At 39.0% G+C, this 20,721-nt stretch overlaps 1 protein-coding gene across 2 annotated transcripts in view; it reads left to right on the top strand.

The window, feature by feature from the left end:
• Positions 1-19,386, top strand: part of cyld (cylindromatosis (turban tumor syndrome)) — a 25,147-nt gene extending 5,761 nt beyond the window's left edge. Inside the window, exons 3-17 of one of the 2 annotated variants that reach the window (XM_020592386.1) lie at positions 1,668-1,976; positions 3,522-3,627; positions 4,566-4,667; positions 5,318-5,434; positions 9,022-9,410; positions 11,487-11,652; positions 11,751-11,892; positions 12,511-12,633; positions 12,952-13,043; positions 14,392-14,458; positions 15,945-16,077; positions 17,072-17,180; positions 17,412-17,530; positions 17,900-18,116; positions 18,887-19,386. In XM_020592386.1, the coding sequence (XP_020448042.1) occupies positions 1,668-1,976; positions 3,522-3,627; positions 4,566-4,667; positions 5,318-5,434; positions 9,022-9,410; positions 11,487-11,652; positions 11,751-11,892; positions 12,511-12,633; positions 12,952-13,043; positions 14,392-14,458; positions 15,945-16,077; positions 17,072-17,180; positions 17,412-17,530; positions 17,900-18,116; positions 18,887-19,071 (2,376 nt within the window). In that variant the 3' untranslated portion in view covers positions 19,072-19,386. The remainder of the gene's footprint in view (positions 1-1,667; positions 1,977-3,521; positions 3,628-4,565; positions 4,668-5,317; positions 5,435-9,021; positions 9,411-11,486; positions 11,653-11,750; positions 11,893-12,510; positions 12,634-12,951; positions 13,044-14,391; positions 14,459-15,944; positions 16,078-17,071; positions 17,181-17,411; positions 17,531-17,899; positions 18,117-18,886) is intronic. The other variant, XM_020592387.1, reaches the window with a different exon arrangement.
• The last annotated feature ends 1,335 nt before the right edge of the window (positions 19,387-20,721 follow it).

The raw sequence follows: 20,721 nt of genomic DNA, 5'->3' as shown, positions 1-20,721 counted from the left end.
CCCATAGTGGAGAAGTTGGAGTCTGATAGATTGAGTGTGTGGACAGGTGTCTTTTATACAGGTAACAAGTTCAAACAGGTGCAATTAATACAGGCAATGAGTGGAGGATAGGAGGGCTTCTTAAAGACAAACTAACAGGTCTGTGAGAGCCAGAATTCTTGCTGGTTGGTAGGTGATCAAATACTTATTTCATGCAATAAAATGGAAATAAATTATTTAAAAATCTAACAATGTGATTTACTGGAATTTTTTTGTAGATTCTGTCTCTCACAGTTGAGGTGTACCTACGATGAAAATTACAGATCTGTCCGTTCTTTGTAAGTGGGAAAACTTGAAAAATCGGCGATGTATCAAATACTTATTTGCCCCACTGTAGGTTTCAACCTGTAGAAAATGTGGGATTAAGTGAAATACAGCACATGGTGAATTTAGAACTTGCCAAACTTTGTATTTTTAAGGGTACCTACTAAATTACAGTACATCTGCACTACTGAGTATTGATTCATGTTAAATCAGTTGTCAGTCAGTAGTAATGAAGGTTCAATATGACCAGTAAGCACAGGCTATAAGAGGGATAAGTAAGGAAAGACCAGGTGCCTAGGCAATAGGCTAAACTGTGCAAAAAATCAAACTAGCGATTTAAGTTATATTAGTGAAATAGTTTATGAATAGTACAAAAGTACTGTATAAAAGAACATGTATAAAAAATTATAGTACCTTTATAAAATGACAGGTAAAACCAGGGTTTTACTTTTATTTTGTGTGGTGTGTGGAACATTCTAAATAAATAAAAATTTTGAATTTGAGGAGTTAGGACTTGTTCTTTTAAAACTGAAATTTTTTGTTATTACAGAGTTAAGTACCAAAAAGAGGATTGTTGTGTATTGGTACCGAATTCCAGGTCCCAGTACCGGTATCAGTTAAGATGTGAACGGTACCCAACCCTACTTTGTTGTTTGGCTTCAAATTCCTTGAGTTATACTCCACAAAGTTATTTGCCAATTTCTGTCGATCCTTAAACTTGATTGATAGGGAGTGGCTACTGATGTTGCTGCATATGAGTGAAGGCTGCAGTGTTTTCACTGATGTGAATATAAGCAGGTAATAACATTTTAATTTTTGTATTAACCAATCCTTTAATCTCAGCACTACATCTGATTATTTGCTTTTTTGCCATTCATTCTGGCTGTATGTAAAGACAGTAACAAAATACAAAATTGCTTATTGCAGCACAATGTTGTTTTTATCTTACTGAGTCCAGCTTTCATCTTCTTGAGTGGGCTGATGGAGCTCAAGCATTAAACTGTAGCCCAATATAAAGGCATCACATTTTGCACATATGCTTTTAATATCCAAAGCCTGCATGTGAGTAAAGAAGCAAAGCCTGTTACAGTATTGGTTGAGAGAACATCTTGTACCCATACTTGATATTTTTGAATGTTTTAATATATTTTTTATCATAGCAGTAAGTCACATTTCTGCTGCAGTAATCAATCTTAAGCTCTCACGGCTCTGTGATGTTGACTTTCCTTCACTGAGAATGCTGAGCAAGCAGCTTTGCTATCCGCGCTCCTTGTGATGACAATAAGTTGCTGATCTCACTTGCTACTGTTCTGTCTTACATTCTATACTTGTTTCATCACCTTTCCTCTACCTTCTTGTCCCAGGAGGAGGGCCGAGGCCAAGGCTTCACAGAGGGCTCTTATCAGGGCCGCCAACTATTCCGCTGCGAGGATGAGTGCGGTGTGTTTGTGGCCCTGGACAAGCTTGAACTCTGGGAGGATGATGATGATGAAGCTTTGGGTGAGCTAGAGGTGGACCACATGAATCTGGTGGAAGACCAGGACTTTCCTCCACTGGAGATCAACTCCAGGGTGTTAGTGCAGACCAGGGAAGGACCCGAGAGAGGCACCATCATTTTTTGTGACCTGCTGCCGGGCAATGAGAGCCTGGGCTACTATGTGGGAGTTGACATGGTAGGTGCTGCACAAAAAATCATAATTTAAAAACAGCATTTGAACTGTTGGTGAGACAAAACAATCAACATGATTAGCAAAAAAAAGATCAGAGGCATTTTAGTGTATTCACTGAGTTATCTGGAAAAGTTCAACATATTGGGTAAGGTGCTGCACATGATGCACACTGACCCAAAAAGCATTTTTTCATAGAGAATCAGTGAAGACGAGCAGCTGTAAAACGGTGAATAAATTTTTCCAAGCCTCGCGCACACCCAGCAAAATGACTCTATTATCAGAATTGAATCTATTGGATCCAGTATCATTTGGAAAGTCTAGAAGAGATATTTCTATTTTATCCTGTTCATGTGTGCAGGGAGCCATACAGAAGTCAGCTAGCTCGGCGCTAGTGCACATGCTCTATGGGCCCAAAACACTGAAGTGTGTGGAACATCTGGGTAATTTTTATGGCCAGAATTTGTGTTCATAGCGTTCATAAGAATGGATTGGGTGGCATATTGTAATCCATTATCCACTTCTCCTTTATACATCCATGTAATCACACAGGAAGGAAACCTTATTCCCGTATTGTGAAATGTATATCATCTTATGCCTCTGCAGTGTTTAATTCCCTGACTGAAATAAAAAATGCTGTTACCTTGTCAATGTGACATTCACATTCAGCTAAATGGCATTTTATATAAAAAAGAGTGAGAGGACATAACAGTCACAGCTGTGGATGCTGAAGTTGTAGTTTGGTCATTATTTCACTAATCATTGCTTCACTTGAGGGTGACAACATGCAGAAAGTCACAGGTTTTAGCCTTAAGCCAAATGATCATAGTCAGTGTGGATCTCAGGCTTTCTGCCATCACTTGCCCATGTTTTTGTTTTTCTTTTATATGATTTTTTTTGATTGTTCTTCTATATGTTGAGGGAACATATCTTGTTGCCTGGGATCATAGTAGTTGGTCTCTATGACTACTGTTGTCAGGCGGGAATTGTATTGTAGTCATAGATAGATTGAAACACATAACTGAGGCATTTGACTGTTGATAGTTAGCAGCAGCAGCAGCAGCAGCAGCAGCAGCAGCAGCCCACTCAGTGCATCTGAGCCTCCCACACAAAGGCAAGGCAGTCACATGGGGAGTGAGGTAAAGACATAATGCTGTATGACCAACAGCGTGGCAAGGGGCCAGCAAGCAGTTGAGAAGAGCCCACTGCTCTGCCTCACTCTGCATCCAGCCTCGCCCAGCCTTCTCTGAGCTTGTGGTACTGGCCTCATGCTTATCTTAATTTTCCCAGCAGAATTGTGGATTCCAAGCTAAAGAAGAAGACTAGTGTGGTTGTGCTTGCAGAAAAGGTAGAGTCTTTGGGTGAAAGGACTTGAGGTGGAAGACCTGTTGTTCAGGAGATGAGATGAGCAGCTGGATCGTCACGATAGACCTTACTCATCACCAGGAAGATTTGAGGGGAAGAAGCACATGTGGAGCAGGTTGCTCAGTTTTACAGAGATGAAGCGCACCTAAGAGGATTACCAGGTTCTAATGTTTTCAACTCTTTCAGGACAATCCTATAGGGGAATGGGATGGTGTTTTTGATGGGAAGCTGCTGTGTAATTTTGCCAGTTTGGAGCACACTCGACTTGTCCCCATCTGTGACGTAATGCCAGGTGAGCCACCTAATATTTGTCCCTGTTATTATACTACATGTATGTTGTCAAACCTTATTGTTTCCCTAAAACATTCAGCTGTCCATCTCTTGGACCAGCACTGAGCCCCTTCTAAGCATTCTGAATTTGTGTTTTGCTTGCAGCCAGAACAGATAGCCTTTTGTTTTGATGGCTCACTTGTTTTTGAAAGTCTAGTGAGATACTCGGGCTCTTTGTTTTCCCCATTGGTCCACTGATTTGTTTATGCGTGCTACTGCTACTCCTCTGACTATTCAGACTGAAATCTTGAAAACTGGTATGATTCATTTTGCAAATTTGCAGACTGGCAAAGTACAAATTGTCCAAATAATGCTCCTTTAAAAACTTACCCCTGAACAGAATTTGTTATTCACTGGTGCCTAATTGATCATGCTTATGATACTAGACATGTAAAATTGCCCTTTCTGACTGTTAGCCTGTGTGCAGTGAGAGGCAAGAAAACTTTATATACCGTATGTACATGTTTGCTGACTGTTTTTTAAATGAATTGTCTTCAGCCAGCAACCTTTCTTAAGCAGTGCAATCTGTTATTATTGGCTAAAATTGTTGCACAGGTTATTACTTCACTGGCTGTAGCATTATACACCACATGGCAGATTACTTCTGCTAAACTGTCACTCGTTAAAATTATGTTTCTTATAAATTAGGAAATTAAAATAGAGTTATGACACCATTTACTAGATATTTCACTGTATTTATGACATCAGAATGCAGTTCTTTTGCACAATATGATCAGTGCTCTGGGGTTTGTTTTTGTGCCAAAATGAAAACCATAAAAGGACAATGGTACATACTTTGCAAGTGGGCTGCGGAAGGCATTTGGTGCATGGTAGTTTAAGGTGCAGTAGGCAGTCAGAGGGGTTATGCTTCTAATGCGCATGTATTTCTGGGCTATGCAGAATATTCCATGCAGGACCAAAGGCCGCAAAAGCACAGTTTTGCCCCCAGAGGCACCAACAGTGACAAGTCATCCTCTGGCCAAAGCAAACCAAAGAGCAAAGGTACTGCCGTTGTGATACAAAACTAACTGACATACCCACAGCTTGGCGTGACCCTAGCTCTAAATGGCGCATTCCATCAGATTGTTTGGTTGTGATTACGGATATATAAAAAGCCATCAAACTACACTACAAGTCAAAAGCTTGGATGCACTTGCCCATTCAATTCAAAAGGAAAGTGTGTCTAAGCTTTTGACTGGTAATGTACACTTTGTCCTGAGGATTTTTGCTGTTTTACAAATTTTGATTTGCCTGTTTTAATGATCCAATTTTTTTTCTCTGTTACTGAAAACTCTGTAAATAAGACAGCTTGGTCAAAAAATTTTAGGCAAACAGCTCCATGAATAACAACTTGTGAAACATTTTTAGTGGAAAGTCCCTTTAAAAAGAAAGTGATAACAGAAGTCACGCCTAACTCTATTTTACACAAAATACGTGAATTTCCTGTTGCAATTGCATTGATTTGATTTGAATGGAATGTGTCACTGCCATGATTTCTTTTTTTTTCCTTGTGTCTCTTTTATGGAGAAAAATCTTCTCTACTCTTATTTCTCTCTCTCTCTCTCTCTCTCACTCACTCACTCACACACACACACACACACACACATATTTCTTATCTGTTTGTTTTTTACATGTACTTGTGTTATTTACAGGATTAGGTCAACAGTGTGGCAGTAGGAGCAAGTCTGAATTTTACTATACTTTAAATGGCAGCTCTCTTGACCCCCCCGCCCAGTCCAAATCCAAAAGCACATGGTACATTGATGAAGGTAAAACATGGTTAATCACGGGATGTCAGCCAACCTATCAGCAAGCTCCTGTTCACAACAAGCTACATATTAATTGGTTTTACTATGGCACACTCTTCTAGGTGCTTTGTAGTTTCATTCACACGAGGCGACCCGTGTACTAAAAAACATTACAGTGGGTTGTTCTAAATTGAACTGTTTCAAAAGTAGCATAAAGTATGTTAAGTTGATTGGGAATGTGTTTTCTTTCACTTGATAAAGACCTATTGGTACATAATAATTTCTTAAAAATGATTAAGTTTTTTGGAATTATTTTTAATAATGTGACTTAAGATTTCTCTGAATTGTGAAGTCACAATCATGAGGTTTTCTTACAGGCTAACTGATAAATGTATACCTATCATTTACATGAATACTTGTACTTTATTGTATTTCAAATGTAGTGTAAGATTTAATTATGAGGTACAGTGGAACCTCAGTTTTTGTGATTAATCCGTTCGAAAAAGTCCGACGAAAACCGAATCGTACGAAAACTGAAGCAATATTTCCCATAAGAAATAATGTAAATCCAATTAATCTGTTCCAGACACCCAAAAATATTAACAAAAAATACAGAATGAGGAATTTGTTTATAATTGTGAAAGATCATATGTCCAAACCCTTCTACTGCATATTATTTGTTCAGTAGTTATCCTATCAGATGCAACTAAACAGAGCGGATGAGCTCAAACCATGGTAGTCACCTGTCCTTACCACCCTGGCTGATATAAGAAATACAACTCATCATGAACAAACATAGTTTTTTTTTGGTATTTTTTGTACTGTATATGCTCGAGAGAAATCTTAAACATGGACTGTAGATGTATTTCCCATAGGTCACAACATACCAAAACCATGAGATTTGTCTGTTTGCTTCTCAAGAAGCATAATCAACAAAATATATAAGCTTCCAAAAAACAAAAACAAAACAGGATGTTTTGTATTGTTTATCAAAGTTGAGTGTATGTCAGAGTTCTGCAAGATAAATGACAGATGCTTCAGAAAACAGTGTCAGAGTGCATTTGTATTTCAGAATTGTGATTTACCCCTATAATTAGAAACCTTAAGTCACAATAAACCATCAAATAAAGGCTATGCGATGAAACTTTATAACAAGCTTTATAGAAGTGTATGCCCCAAACAATTTGCCCAGTAGGCAGTGGTTTGTTGCAGTAGCTTGCTATAAAGACCTGTGCACTAGTCTCGTCTTTCATCACCATTTTGGTATATCTCACCTGCACGGAGAAACTGGTGTCACCTAAAGCTTTTAATAATGCTTAATGCTGCAAATGACTCTTTAACTGGCTGTTATCTTGTTTTGCAGTTAAAATATAAAAGATTCTATGTAATATTATTTGCAGGTGAAAGCATTAGTAAAAGCCTTTAATTCTTGTGTCAGGGCTGACTGGATCAAACAGCACATTGTCATGTTTCTGTATTTCCACTTATGTAATGACATATGTTTGATTTTGTCCCTTTTTTTGTGAAATTCAACTGCTTCATTTGTCATGACACGTCAGTTGTGAAGAATCTGATGAGCTTTTTAAACATCAAATGAATTCTTTATTTTAGAGGCAGATTGCCTTCTGAGTATGTCTTGCATGTAAATAACAGTTGGTACATTAAGTACTCTTCTTATGGTCACATTGATGATAATCTTGGATAAATGCATAAAGAGAATTTTTCATTAAAACATGGAGACACCAACACATCCAGAAAGTAAAGAATAAACACACGACAATAAAAACAATAAAAACAAGACACACAAGAAAATGTGACAATGTCCCTTAGCAGTGTCACAAATACTGAGATGTTCAGGTTCTAAAATTTGGGCTGCTCATCATTTTTTGACTGTTATTAATGATTGGGGTGTTACTGTGTGCCAAGGCAAAACAGAATATGTCAGTGCCTGCAATATCATTTCAGTAGTAATGCATGTAATCATACTCATTGTTTGTATCACAGAAATCATTAGAGGTCAGTCATTTAATGGCTGAGGTGCCATTTTTCACATCTGCTCACTCATCCTGTGGATGTGTAATCATTCTCATCCCCCTCAAGGTTTCTTTACACATTTTGGGTTATTTTTCTTTGTTTTTGCTTTCATTTTTGTCACAAATTCAGCAGCCAAGGCTACACACTCCTGTGGTTCTCTCTATGTGGGAATAGTTTAGTCACGAACAGTTCAGTACTTGCTTACATGTGAGTGTCACCCAATTCAAGAATTCTTGTTATTTGTCTGGCATGATCATTTAGTTAGTATGTGATCCGTCCAAAAAATAATAACAAATGATATGACTTTCTTGAACCATGATATGCTGGAGTGTTAATGATAATGAGTCAGAATTTCAAGATTTGTCTATAATGTTTAAATTAACATTATTATGACAACTGCCACTAAACCACTGAGCAGAAACCCTGGTCACTGACAATCTGCTAACATTGTGTGAAGGCTGATGGGACATCATTTCAGCGGCCTTTTAGTTCTGCTAAATTCCAGTTTCTCTGCTTGTTAAAAAGTTGTCTTTAGACCAGTGGTGCCACAGAACTCCCATTTTTAGTTTTAGCAAAGAGCATTCGTGTATGTATTGACTCAACTGTCCTGCGATGTGCAAACATGAATTCTTAAAGAGGTGGCACTCTTCTTCCACATACACATGGTTTGATGGTTCTCATGTCAAAAGCATAGTGAAGCATATTTCTCAGCAGCAGCAGTTGGGAAAAGGGGTCTGCACATTTGGCATCATGACTCAGCTAAGTTTATTTTCACACTTAGACCAAATAGAGTCCATACAGAGGCGTGTTCATTGAGAAATAAAGGGGGTTAATCTTCCACAGTTTTTACATGGAAGAATCTTTCTGAGCTGTGGATCACTTTATCAGCATTATACACTCAACAGTATATCTTAACACAGAGACTTATTGTATGTTCTTCTCAACTAAATATCAAGCAGGCATTGTCTTAGCTACACAACCAGTGTCTCTAAGTTGAATTTAGTGCCACTGCATATTCTTCCATTTGTTTTGTAATGATATAAATATTGATATATCTCACCAGTAAGTTTCTTTTGCCAAATAATAGCTAGAATGTTTATGATAGGCACCTAAAAATAAAATGTTCTCAGGCTGTGGGCCAGCATTAAAATTATTTACCAGACATTTGAAAACTTAACAAACATGCCATTCATTCACAGACACAGTCAAACATTTTGGTTACAGTAGGTGGAAATGCTAAAAGTGTGTTACTCATTCAGTTTATGAGAACTGTGGTCTGTTGAACCTCTACAGTAGTGAGGTCTATAAAGACAAATGCCCACAGCTGCCAATGTGCAGGCTCCTTTCTTCCTACAGATTGTGGTGTTAAAGAGTCGATCAGTATCATCTGAAAATCTTGTTTTTACTGACCTTTGTTGATTGACGTGTTCGCATTATAAACACACTTCGAGCCAGAGGTCAGTTAAACAGGGATATTCAGCTTCCTTTTTAAAGGCTGGCATATTGCCCATAACAAGATGCATGTTCACTGTAAAAGGGACATTAAGTCTTGGTTTCTGGTTTCTCTCCTGCAGTTGGGGAAGACCCTGCCAAGTCACTTACTGACACGCCCCCTGATTTCAACCAGTCGTCCCCGCCCTCCAGAGCCCCGCCCTCTTCCTCATTGTCTAGTGACAACAAGTTCCACTCTCTGCCCTTCAGCCTGAACCGGAAAACTGGGCCCATTGACAACATGAATCATGGGCCTCATACCCTGTCTGTCCAGTCGGTGATGGGAGAGCAGCCTGAGCCCCCTTCTCCTGCTGCCCCTCCCTCACCACGCCCCCCGACACCTCCCCGAGGACAGCCAGGGCTTGAGGTGGGCTCTCTGGTGGAGGTGAAGGAGAACCCCCCTCTGTGTGGTGTCATTCGCTGGGTGGGCCTGCCTCCAGGCCTACTGGAGCCTCTGGCTGGGCTGGAGCTGGTGAGACAACACTGTAATGTAGACTTGGAAGTTATACTTATCATTATCTGTAAGTTTGGGGCGGGGGAAATGTGATTTTTTTTTTGTTGTATTCCCATGTTTCTATCTTTTGTTTACATTGGAACATCTCAAAAAGCAGAGAAAAAAAAAGTCAAACCTGACACATTCCACACAGAACTCCAAACATGGACTGGACAGAATTACTGACACCCTCAACTTAATATTTGGTAGCACACCCTTTGGACAAAATAACTGAAATCAATCACTTCCTGTAACCATCAGTGAGTTTCTTACACCCACACCACAAGTGGGACCACTCTTCTTTTGCCAGCTGCTCCAAGTCTCTTAGATTTGATAGGTTCCTTCTTCCAGCTGCTGTTCTGAGATCTCTCCACAGGTGATCTATGGGATTTAGATCTGGACTCATTGCTGGCCACTTCAGAACTCTCCAGCTCATTGTCTGAAACTATTTCTGGTGCTTTGGTTCATTGTCCTGCTGTAAGACCCATGACCTCTGACAGAGACCCAACTTTCTGATACTGGGCCCAAAATTGTGACCCAGAATTCATTGGTAGTCTTCAGATTTCATAATGCCATACACACAGTCAAGACATCCAGTGTGTGAAGCAGCAAAGCAACCCCAAAACATCAGTGAACCTCCATCGTGTTTGACTGTAGGGGCTGTGTTCTTTTCTTTGACGGCCTCATTTCGATTTCTGAAAACAGTAGAATGATGTGCCCGACCAAAAAGCCCTATTTTAGTCTCATCAGTCCACAAGACATTCTCCCAGAAGGATTTTGGCTTCCTTGTGTAAGTTTTAGCAAACTCCAATCTGGCTTTTTATGTTCCTGTGTCAGCAGTGGGCCCCTGGGTCTACTACCACAGTGCCATCTGTCATTCAGGTGGTGAAGGATAGTGTTAGCTGACAATGTTGCATCCTGTGATTTCTATATTGCCAGCACCTGTTGATTGCTACAGGTGAGTTTCATTACAAATTAAAGGAGCATCACATGCTTGAAATACAACTATTTCTGATGATTTTGAAAAGGTGTCAGTAATTTGTCCAGCCCATTTTTGGAGTTCTTTGTGAAATGGATCAGATTTGAATTTTTTCTTTGCTTTTTGTGTTAGCAAGAAATAAACATCAGAATACCAACGAATTTGTGATTGCAACAATTTTCTGGGAGAAGTGATGTGTTATCTGACAGAAATGCAAAGGTGCCAATATTTATGGCCATGACTGTACTATATATGTCATAATATATATAGGCACATAAAGTGCTTGGTGCCAACCAAGTCAGTTGATTATTACCTGATCTGTCTGGTGAATCCACACCCCAGCCTTAATTAATAATGCTGGTTAGCTGCTATTTACTGGTCAGTTGATGAGCCTGATAGGCTGATAGTTGACTTGTTGCCATATTGATCATATTGCTCACAGTGTTGAAGCCCAGTATCATGTCATAACTGATCAAGTAAAAATGAATTTATCACAACATTGCGTGATTGAGTTATAGAAAGAATATAATATTTTGGGAAATGTACTTATTCACTTTCTTGCTGAAAGTTACACTAGATGTAAATATCTTTACCATATTGTCTTTTCAATATACAGTAAGGCTACTGCCTACAACTGTTAGCTTAGCATAAAGATTGGAGATTGAGGGAAACTCTAGCTTGGTTCTGATGCAATTAGAGCTCACAAGTTAATACACTATATCTGGTTTATTTTATTTGTACAAAAGCTGGAGAGAAAAAAAAAGTTCTGTTTTTACATGGGGTTTGTGCCAGACAGTGGGTTTCTCTGCTGTTTGCCTGTTAGGCTCATGGTGACGAAGATTCTGGGACGTCACTGCACACCACAAAAAGCCAGTAAACATATTTTGCAAATTAGATCATACTCATCATTAAACAGCCAGGCACGATCATCAAAAACTGATAAACGAAGTAAGTTACAAAATACCTGATCAGGTGGTTCTAAGTACAAGTGAAGGCAGAATAAATGAAACCCCCAACACTTTTTTTTTTTTAACTGTATGCATGATGAATGATGGGATCTTGACCTCCTCTTCCAGGAAGAAGAGTGTCCTGGTTGCACTGATGGTACCTTCAAAGGCACCCGGTACTTCACGTGTCCACCCAAAAAAGCCCTGTTTGTGAAGCTCAAGTGCTGTCGGCCCGACTCTCGCTTCCCGTCCCTGCACCACTCCTCTAACCCCATAGAGCGGTGCAACTCAATTGGTGAGTCAGGAGGTGAAATATGAGTTGTTGAAGGCTCCGGATGAGCTTTTACTAAAATCTTTGTGTTGTCACCTGTGCTGTGTGTGTTTTTTATGCAGCATTTGGGGGTTACCTAAGTGAGGTAGTACAAGAGAACACACCTCCCCGTACAGAGAACGATGGTCTGGATGTCATGGTGGGAAAAAAGAAAGGCATCCAGGGCCACTACAACTCCTGCTATCTGGATTCAACCCTCTTCTGGTCAGTACTTCTTTAGTATAAGAGTAAATACTTTATCAGCTACAGTCATGTCATTTTATATTAACATGTTCAACTTCAGTCATATTGACTGACTATATACTGCTTCCTCAGCCAGCAGTACTGTTTGCCCAGAGGAAGAGGCTTATTAGTAAACTGTTTTGGCTTTTCTGATTGGCTGGGGCAAGGGGGATTACCTAGTGACTGTGAGTTGACTGGTGGATAGTGGTAAATCTGTTGTTCCTTCCAACACTGCCACAGATTAAAGCAGTCACCCCAACTACTTCCCCAAACCACAAATAGCCTTTTAAATATGCTGTGAACCGTTTGAAGTTTTGAATTCTGTATTTAAATGTGACCATAAACATCTACCAGTGAAATTCCCAATTGTTAAAGACCTTCTAGTTTGTTTATATTATGCACACAGTCAGTTCAAATCCAAATGGCACTGTGTCCATCATATGGAAGTTTACAAAAGTAATATTTTTTGATGATGTCTGGATTTTAATATCAGCTGAAGGTGAATATCAGCTAAATAATGTTGTTCAATCACTGTTTATGTTATGTAGATAAGAGAGAGATAAATTATTCATTTAATCCGTTTTATATTCTGCTCTGCAGTCTGTTCTCCTTCAGTTCTGTACTGGACACGGTTCTGCTGAGACCACAGTCAAAGACTGACGTAGAGTATTACAGAGAGACCCAAGAGCTGTTACGCACAGAGATAGTCAACCCCCTGCGCATGTAAGTTGGACAGGTTTATTGCATACGTACTCTAATGCAGGTTTTTGACTTTGACACATATTGTAAGGTTTTAAGTGGTATCACCTGTTTTAGGCATGTTTTTTTAAGAAAGCTAAAGCTTCTGAAGTTCAGTCACAGTTTAAACTGACAACAAAACAAAACAAAAGAGACCCATGTGGTACTGAATCTGAAATACTTTTGGTTGCACTACTTACTTTATCAGGCCTTGAGTGCAATGTGCAAAATGCATTAGCACAGCTAATGTAGCTATTCTATATGTGGGTATCTAACTAACCTTCCTTGGTCTTTGTCCTCTAGATATGGGTATGTGTGTGCCACTAAAGTGATGAAGCTGAGGAGGATCCTGGAGAAAGTGGAAGCAGCCTCTGGGTTTACCTCTGAAGAAAAAGGTAGGGCAATGAGACTGATCATTTGTTTGTTGATCTTTGAGCAGCTTCTCAGATTTTTTTTGCCTGTGGTCATTATTATGATTTTGTCCACTGCTGCTGATTATTGTTTCAACTTATTTGTACCAGTGTTGCTTGGCTATGTACTGCTGCACACCATGGGAAACAGTACATGAGAGGGTCAGAATAATAGGAACACCTCTAAATATAATGTAGTCTAGTAAACACATAAACACAGATGTTAAGGTGGAAGTGTTGAATTGAAGTCCATACAATTGTACAGGTGTACCTATTAAAGTGGCTGGTCAGTGTATATTTTTGGAGGGCACAAAGGCCACATGACTGGGCAGTAAGGCCCATAAACAAAAGACATTTACTGTATGTGCATAGCTTACAGCCTGAGCAGTAGTTACAAACTAGGGTTTGGCATTCACAACATACATGTTTAAATTAAAGTGCAGATGCTCGTAGAACTTTTAAGGGGAATATGCAGAGATATTACATGCTGCTGCATTGGTAGTTGTAGTGTAGCTGTGTACCTTTGTTACAATTTGGATAGTAAATGGTGCTATCAGAGGACTCAAAGGTATACTGAGCTGTTGTTGCTCTTTGCTGATGATGCTTAAGATCATGGGGTTGAAAGAAACATGGATGTATTAAGGATAAAATGGAGGAAAGGATGTCTAATTTGTCTTAATTATTATAACTGGTGCAACGATTATATTCTCTTCAGGCATCATGATGTACAGTGTAACGTCTGCTTTTACATACACTACGTTGTTACTGACCATATTATTAAGCATATGCGATATTCCAAATAACACACAGAAATAAACAGTACATTTCAACACTACATGTAATGTTTTACAGCCTCTGGATTTTCTCATAGCTTAAAGACAGAACCAAATATTGATCTGCTAACTAAGTCAAACTTGGAAAAACTTTACAGACTTGGGTGTTTTACATGTAGCACTGCTAGCTTAATTGATGCACGTCTTTCTGAGCTAAAATAGCACATACTGTAGATATAGCGAACGTAAAGCACAGAACTTCACCAACCTTTTTTAAAAGTGATTAAAGAGTGAATGACATTAAATTCTTCAATATATTATGCCAACTTATACAGTATGAGCACTCTCAGGCTTCATTAAACTCAATTCTCCTTAATACATCCATAAGCACACACCTACCTGATCATGAGGAATCATTTACAGAGGGCAAGTGCAACGATGGCCATGGCCGTATTCCCATCATGAAATTTATACTCTGGTCTGAACTGTTTGGTTGCATTTTCACAGGAATGTTACATCCAAGTTTCTCAAATCTTATTGAAATCCATCTTGTACTGTAGATCCTGAGGAGTTCCTCAATATCCTTTTCCATCACATATTGAGGGTGGATCCATTGCTCAAGCTAAGGTAAAAAAGAAAATCCTAAAACCTCTTTGGCACAGTCTTGAAATGATGACATATTCTTATTAATGAAACTGATTGCTACTTTGTTTTATAGTAATTTTTAATTTGCTGGTATTATAGCATGAAAGAAAAACCAGAAATGGTTTAATAATAAGTTATTCCTTTTTATGCACAAATCATACAGTAGGTGTGACATAGCATGATGAATATCTCTGAGACATCCTAGACCCTGCAGATAGATTCCCAAACGCATCACCGGTAAACTACAGAAATATATCACTACTACTTTATTACTACTACTACTACTCAACTTTCAGCTGCTCCCGTTAGGGGTCGCCACAGCGAATCTGATTCAAATGAGTAAATTTGGCACGTTTTTAGGCCAGATGCCCTTCCTGACACAACCCTCTCTACTTATCCGGGCTTGGGATCGGCACTGAAGTCACTGGCGTGAAACCCCTGTGGCTAGATACACTCACTCCTGGGGGCAATTTAGAGTCTCCAGTCAACCTAAGCTGCATGTCTCTGGACTGTGGGAGAAAGCTGGAGTACCCGGAGAGAACCCACGCAGGCACAGGGAGAACATGCAAACCGCACACAGAAAGGCTCAAACCTGGAACCTTCTAGCTGTGAGGTGACAGCGCTAACCACTGCACTGCTGCACCACCCAAATACACCAGACTGTGTCTAAAGTCTGTAATATGTAGATTTACACAGCCAACTAAAGTTTCACTTCTGCTGCTTACACAGCAGTTTTAATAGTAATGTGGGTGATGTGGTTTAACTGTAGGAGTTTTTTTTAGTTACATTATGAAAACTCCCACTGTAGTCATGCTCAAAGATCTCTGCAGGTCAAATGGGCTGAATTAATGTCTTAGAGCGCCAGATGTCATCATCCAAATTTGTTGCACAATAGGGCTGTTGATAGTATTTCTGTAGTAAGCCTAAACTTAGCAAAACCCTGATTCACCCTTTCATTCTGAAGCTGAGCAGGGACAGACTCATACAGTTGCAAAACTGTATCATGTTGACTCATTCACACTGAGAAAAAAAGGTTGATCCTGGGTTCTTGCTTTAGTTTGAAAGGTAATGATGAAATGAATCAGTGGGTCAGCACTGAATAGATGACATTTATTTGACTGGATTTGAGGAGAACACTAGTTTAACCTTACCTGTCAGACATGAATAGTTTATATAGTTGTAGCCTGCATAGTTTATGAGGGACATGATACAGCTGGTAGAGAAAACTACATATTTCAGGACAGTAAATGTAAAGTCAAGCTCTTTGTTGGTCTAAGTGTATTCATTGAAAAAATTAAATATGAATTTCCTAATTTAATAAGATCTAATAGGTTATCATTGTGATCTAAAGCCTATTAATATCACTAGTAAGTACTTCAGAAAGTTCATTTGATGTTCTGTTGTATTTGTCTCATGAGAATTGAGGATGTGAATAAAACATAATAAATGATTAGAGGTTGTTCTTCAGATCAGCTGGACAGAAGGTCCAGGACTGTTACTTTTATCAAATCTTTATGGACAAGAAGGACAAGGTCGGAGTCCCTACCATCCAGCAGCTCCTAGAGTGGTCCTTCATCAACAGCGACTTAAAGTTTGCAGAGGTGAATTTCATTATTTTTTATTTACCAGGATAGCATGAGTAAAGTAAAACTTTTGGTAATGAGGTGTTGTGGTTTAATTTGTTAGGCTGAACTAATTGCTCATTCTGGTTTGGTACAGTCGTTCCCACTTGTTTATAAATTACCACATCACATATGGTCGGACCTTTGTCAGGTCTTTGAACCAACTGTTTATATTATTGAACACTTTTTTAAATTGAAATTTTTTCATATATTTTACACATAATAAACTGTGTTAATTTCAAAAATTCAAAGAAATTAAAAAGAGAACAAACAATAGGATGTGATCAGGGTTTAAACCTGAGTAAGAAATGCTGTGTAATTCCAACAGTTCAAACTGTATGCTGCCATAATCTCATATTCAGATTATAGTTGCTTTGATTTACTGTAGCCTTTAGGCAGATGGATTCGGGTTTAGAAAACATTAAGCTTAGTGTGGAGTGTAAGTTTTAAGTTTGAAAGAAAAAATAATGTTTTGTAAAATAATACAGTCTAGACCACAGGTATTATTATTATTATTATTGTTATTATTTCAAATCAAATGTGCTGAAACACAGGGGCTAAAGAACAAAAAACCTTCAATACATAATGTCCAATACTTACAGTATGTTCATTCACTGTCTCATCAGATTATAGGACTGAGTGTGAGCCAACAACAGTCCTATATGACACTTTCCAAATCAAAAGAAGCTTGCACTTCTGATTAGACATTTAGTTTTGACAATAAATGTAGAATATAAATCACTGAATTTGAAATTCATATTCTCATATTGTTGCTTTTAATTTTCAAGGATCCATTTTATTTAGTATCTCTCTTTACTTTTAAAAACTGAATTACATAGGTTTGTAATGTGATCTGTGACCCTTTGGCTTCAGGTTTCAGTTTGTTTGTGCCCTGAGCTTTGTCGAAATGTCCTTGCTGCTTTGTTGATGACTGCATACGTTTTCTCTTTCTCTGTTTTCCCTGTCCCTCCAGGCTCCCTCCTGCCTTATCATCCAGATGCCCCGCTTTGGCAAAGACTTCAAAATGTTTAACAAGATTTTCCCCTCACTAGAGTTAGACATCACAGACCTTCTTGAAGACAGTGAGTTTCAGCAATTTTTTTTCCAGTCTGTATGTGTAATGCATTTTTTCCGATCAATGGTGATTCAGAGTTGTGTGCCACTTGGTAATGAAATTTCACAGTTGTCACTGCAACTCAGCTGAGATGAAGGAATCCTTTTTTCTTGCTTTCAAACCTGCCCTTAACTTATAAAAGAACTACACTTGTGTGCAAAATGCCAGCTTTAATAAAGGTATGTGTTTTATTATCCAGCTCCAAGGGAATGTCGAATCTGTGGAGGCTTGGCTCTCTACGAGTGTCGAGACTGTTATGAGGACGGGGATATCACCGCTGGCAAGATTAAACAGTTCTGTGAGAAGTGCAATACACAGGTAAGCAACAGGGGGCATTGTTGCAGCACTAGCTCAACAGAAGCAGAACGTTGTAAGTGTGTGTGTCACCACGATTCCATTTGGTGGCGCCAAATCCAAAGGAATAATATTGCCTCAGTGCAGTACGTTGTAACCCATGATCAGTTCATTTTCATTCTTCAGTGAGAGAATAAACTTTATTCAGTGCATTTCCTGAAATAATATTGGATTTATACCTATTTTGCTCATCTGGCAATATTATTCCTAAAATGTACTTCAAAGTTTTTATTTGCTCTGATCTCTAAACCAGGTGTTATATGACACACCAATGCAAGGTGCCCCAATAACAAGCAGCTCATGTGATGGTGTGTATCTGCCTGTACTGATTAGGTTCACCTCCACCCAAGGCGGAAAGCCCATCGGCATGGAAAACTGTCTGTCCCCAAAGAGCTACAAGAAGGTATGGGACGGCAGGGCAGTTTTCCCCGCCAAAGGATGGCGCTGTTCGCTGTGCTGTGCATCGAGACCAGTCACTATGTGGCCTTTGTCAAGTACGGCAGCGCAGACTCTGCCTGGCTCTTCTTCGACAGCATGGCTGACCGTGACGGTGGGTGTCTGGCCTTTTGATGTTGTGTTTGTTCTGCTATCAAACTGATCTTAGAAATGAAGTTGTTGTCCAGGGTATGTATGGCTAAACTGCAACACTGGTCAAGGAATTTCATAGTACTTAGTAATAATAAATAATAATAATCTTTATTTATAAGCCACTTTTTAAAAACAGTGCTTCAAAGTCCTTGACATAGCGGTAAGACCAGTAGATGTATAAGACCTCAGGGGTCTGATTAAAAATAGACTATTAATTATCACCACAAAAAATTTATGCACTTTAAATTACAGTTTATATTTTGAGCCAAGTTAATTGTTTGCAATACAATAAAAGTTTGAGAGAGAGGTTAACTTTTTATTGTTAATATCAAACTGCAACTGATTAAAAATAAATCTGCTGATTGTTTTTACAGTCAGTCGATTATTTGTTTGATCATTGAAATGTCAGAAAACAGTGAAAAAAGAATTATGTAACGTAAGATTCAATTCAAAGCAGTAATGATTCACAACTGGAAGCTGGAACTACACAGTTTGTGGAATTTTTGCTTAGAATATAAATCATACACTTAGGTACTAATTAATTTTTAATGATTCATTTAGTAATGGATTCAGCTATAACTGTTATTTTATTTAATCATATCTGCAATTGGCAGCTACTAGAACACTGTGATTTGACTTGATTTGTTAATCTAGAATTCAGTTACTTTTGACTGTGAATTACCCTAGGCTTTGCTGCCACCAATTATGATGCTGTTTCTAATAACTCTGCAGGAGGGCAGAATGGTTTCAACATCCCCCAGGTATCTCCCTGTCCAGAGGTGGAAGCCTATCTAAAAATGACCCCAGAGGAGCTGCATGCCCTGGATCCCAAAAGCATTCAGGGCCAGGCCCGACGCCTGCTGTGCGATGCGTACATGTGCATGTACCAGAGCCCAACCATGAGCCTGTACAAGTAGAATGCTCTCCCCAAAAACTTGCCCGTCCATTTCTGTCCCATAGCCACACCGCCTCCCCTCCTTCAGGGCAGGAGATTCCCAGAAAGACCAAAAAGGCAAAATAAACTTTAAAGAAGAAAGGCTGCCTGTCAGCATGGGTCAGATCCAAAGTTAACCCTCTCCACCAAACCTCTCCTCACTACCTGCCCATCTCTACAGGTTAGAGAGATGGAAGAGAGGGCCTGTTTGCACTGTGCATTAGTTGAAGTGTTGTGTTCTTCATGTAATCCTATGTAGCTTCCCTGTGTTTCACAGCTGAGCATTGGTGGTGGATGACACTTCAGGCTGTGAAAACATGCAACAAAAACAAGATGAGCTAGGGGGAGGGTCTTAGCCACCTCATTTACCTTAAGAAAAGAGGAGGCCTGCTATTCTTAATCACTGTAAAAGATGGGAGCTTTCCATAACACCACATTAAAGAAACAATGCAGTGCTCAAATCCTCATCCAGCCTGTGTGTACTGGTCTAAAACTTGCGTAAAATCTGTTAGCATAGATTTCTCCAGATAGTAACATCAACAGTATAGATGCCAACCTACTGTGCAGTTGCATTAAGAAGAGTGTTCCACTCTTTGTGAACTGGTCTGCATATTTCCCCATCACACTGTGTAAAATGTCTTTGTAGTATATGTTTTGCAGAAACAGATGTAGCCATTTTAAAAGTCTCATGTGTTACTGCATACTTGCTCAACCAGTGCTGCACTTTTGTTCTATTCTCAAGTTGACCTATCAGGAAACATTTAGGTTTTGCTGCTTTTTTTTTCTCTCTCTCTCCCATCGGAAGTCACAGCAAGTGCTAATTTATTGGTTGGTAGACATCAGAGTTTTGTGTTACAGAATACAAATTTGCTTCCCCTCTGTAGCTATAAAGAATGGCCTGCATTGCTAATACAGGGTAGGTGCCAGATAAATGCATGAAGGGGGACTTGTACAATGGCTCCTGTTGTAAAGCTGGTTGGCGAAGCACTCCATGTGTTCATAGGGTCAGTGAAGTAAAATACTGGCAGTTTCCTTTGAAATAAGAGTGTGTGGTGTGAGGAATTTCACATGCAGTATTTTTTGGTGTCTGACACATTGTGACTAATGACTAAATCAAAATTATATTTTATGTTTATGAAGCCCTTTCTTTGCTCGTCTGATTTCCTATGGAAGAGAAACAGGTATTGACTGTTGCTGTCTTTCATGGAGATGTGACATGCAGTGTTTCCAGCCATGCCCCACATGAAAAAGAATGTTTATTATATTTTAATCATGTTATTATCTTTGAGAAATGACAGGGTTGATAATACTGTAAGGGTTGGGTACTCCTTGGCCTCTTTCACTGTATATTGAAGTGAGTTTTTATAGTTTACGCAGTCTCAACTACTGAATGTTAATAGTGACACAATGAACAGTGTAGAGAGGTACAAGGCTGGCAACCTCAAGGCACCACATATATGTATTTAAATTTAGCACATTCAGAGCTTACGAATTGATTCTATTGTATTCCAGTTTTACAGAATACTTAAACTATACCAGTCACACCTTGAATTGAGATGTAGTAGTAGTGGTTTTCTTTTTTCATATAACACACAACGTTGGATAAAATCAATAAACTGCAGATGGTGGCATC

This window comes from Monopterus albus, unplaced genomic scaffold, assembly GCF_001952655.1.
Source record: "Monopterus albus unplaced genomic scaffold, M_albus_1.0 scaffold17.1, whole genome shotgun sequence".
NCBI classification, from domain to species: Eukaryota; Metazoa; Chordata; class Actinopteri; order Synbranchiformes; family Synbranchidae; genus Monopterus; species Monopterus albus.
The sequence above is the reverse complement of the archived record's forward strand: the minus strand, read 5'-3'. Positions and strand labels throughout refer to the sequence as shown.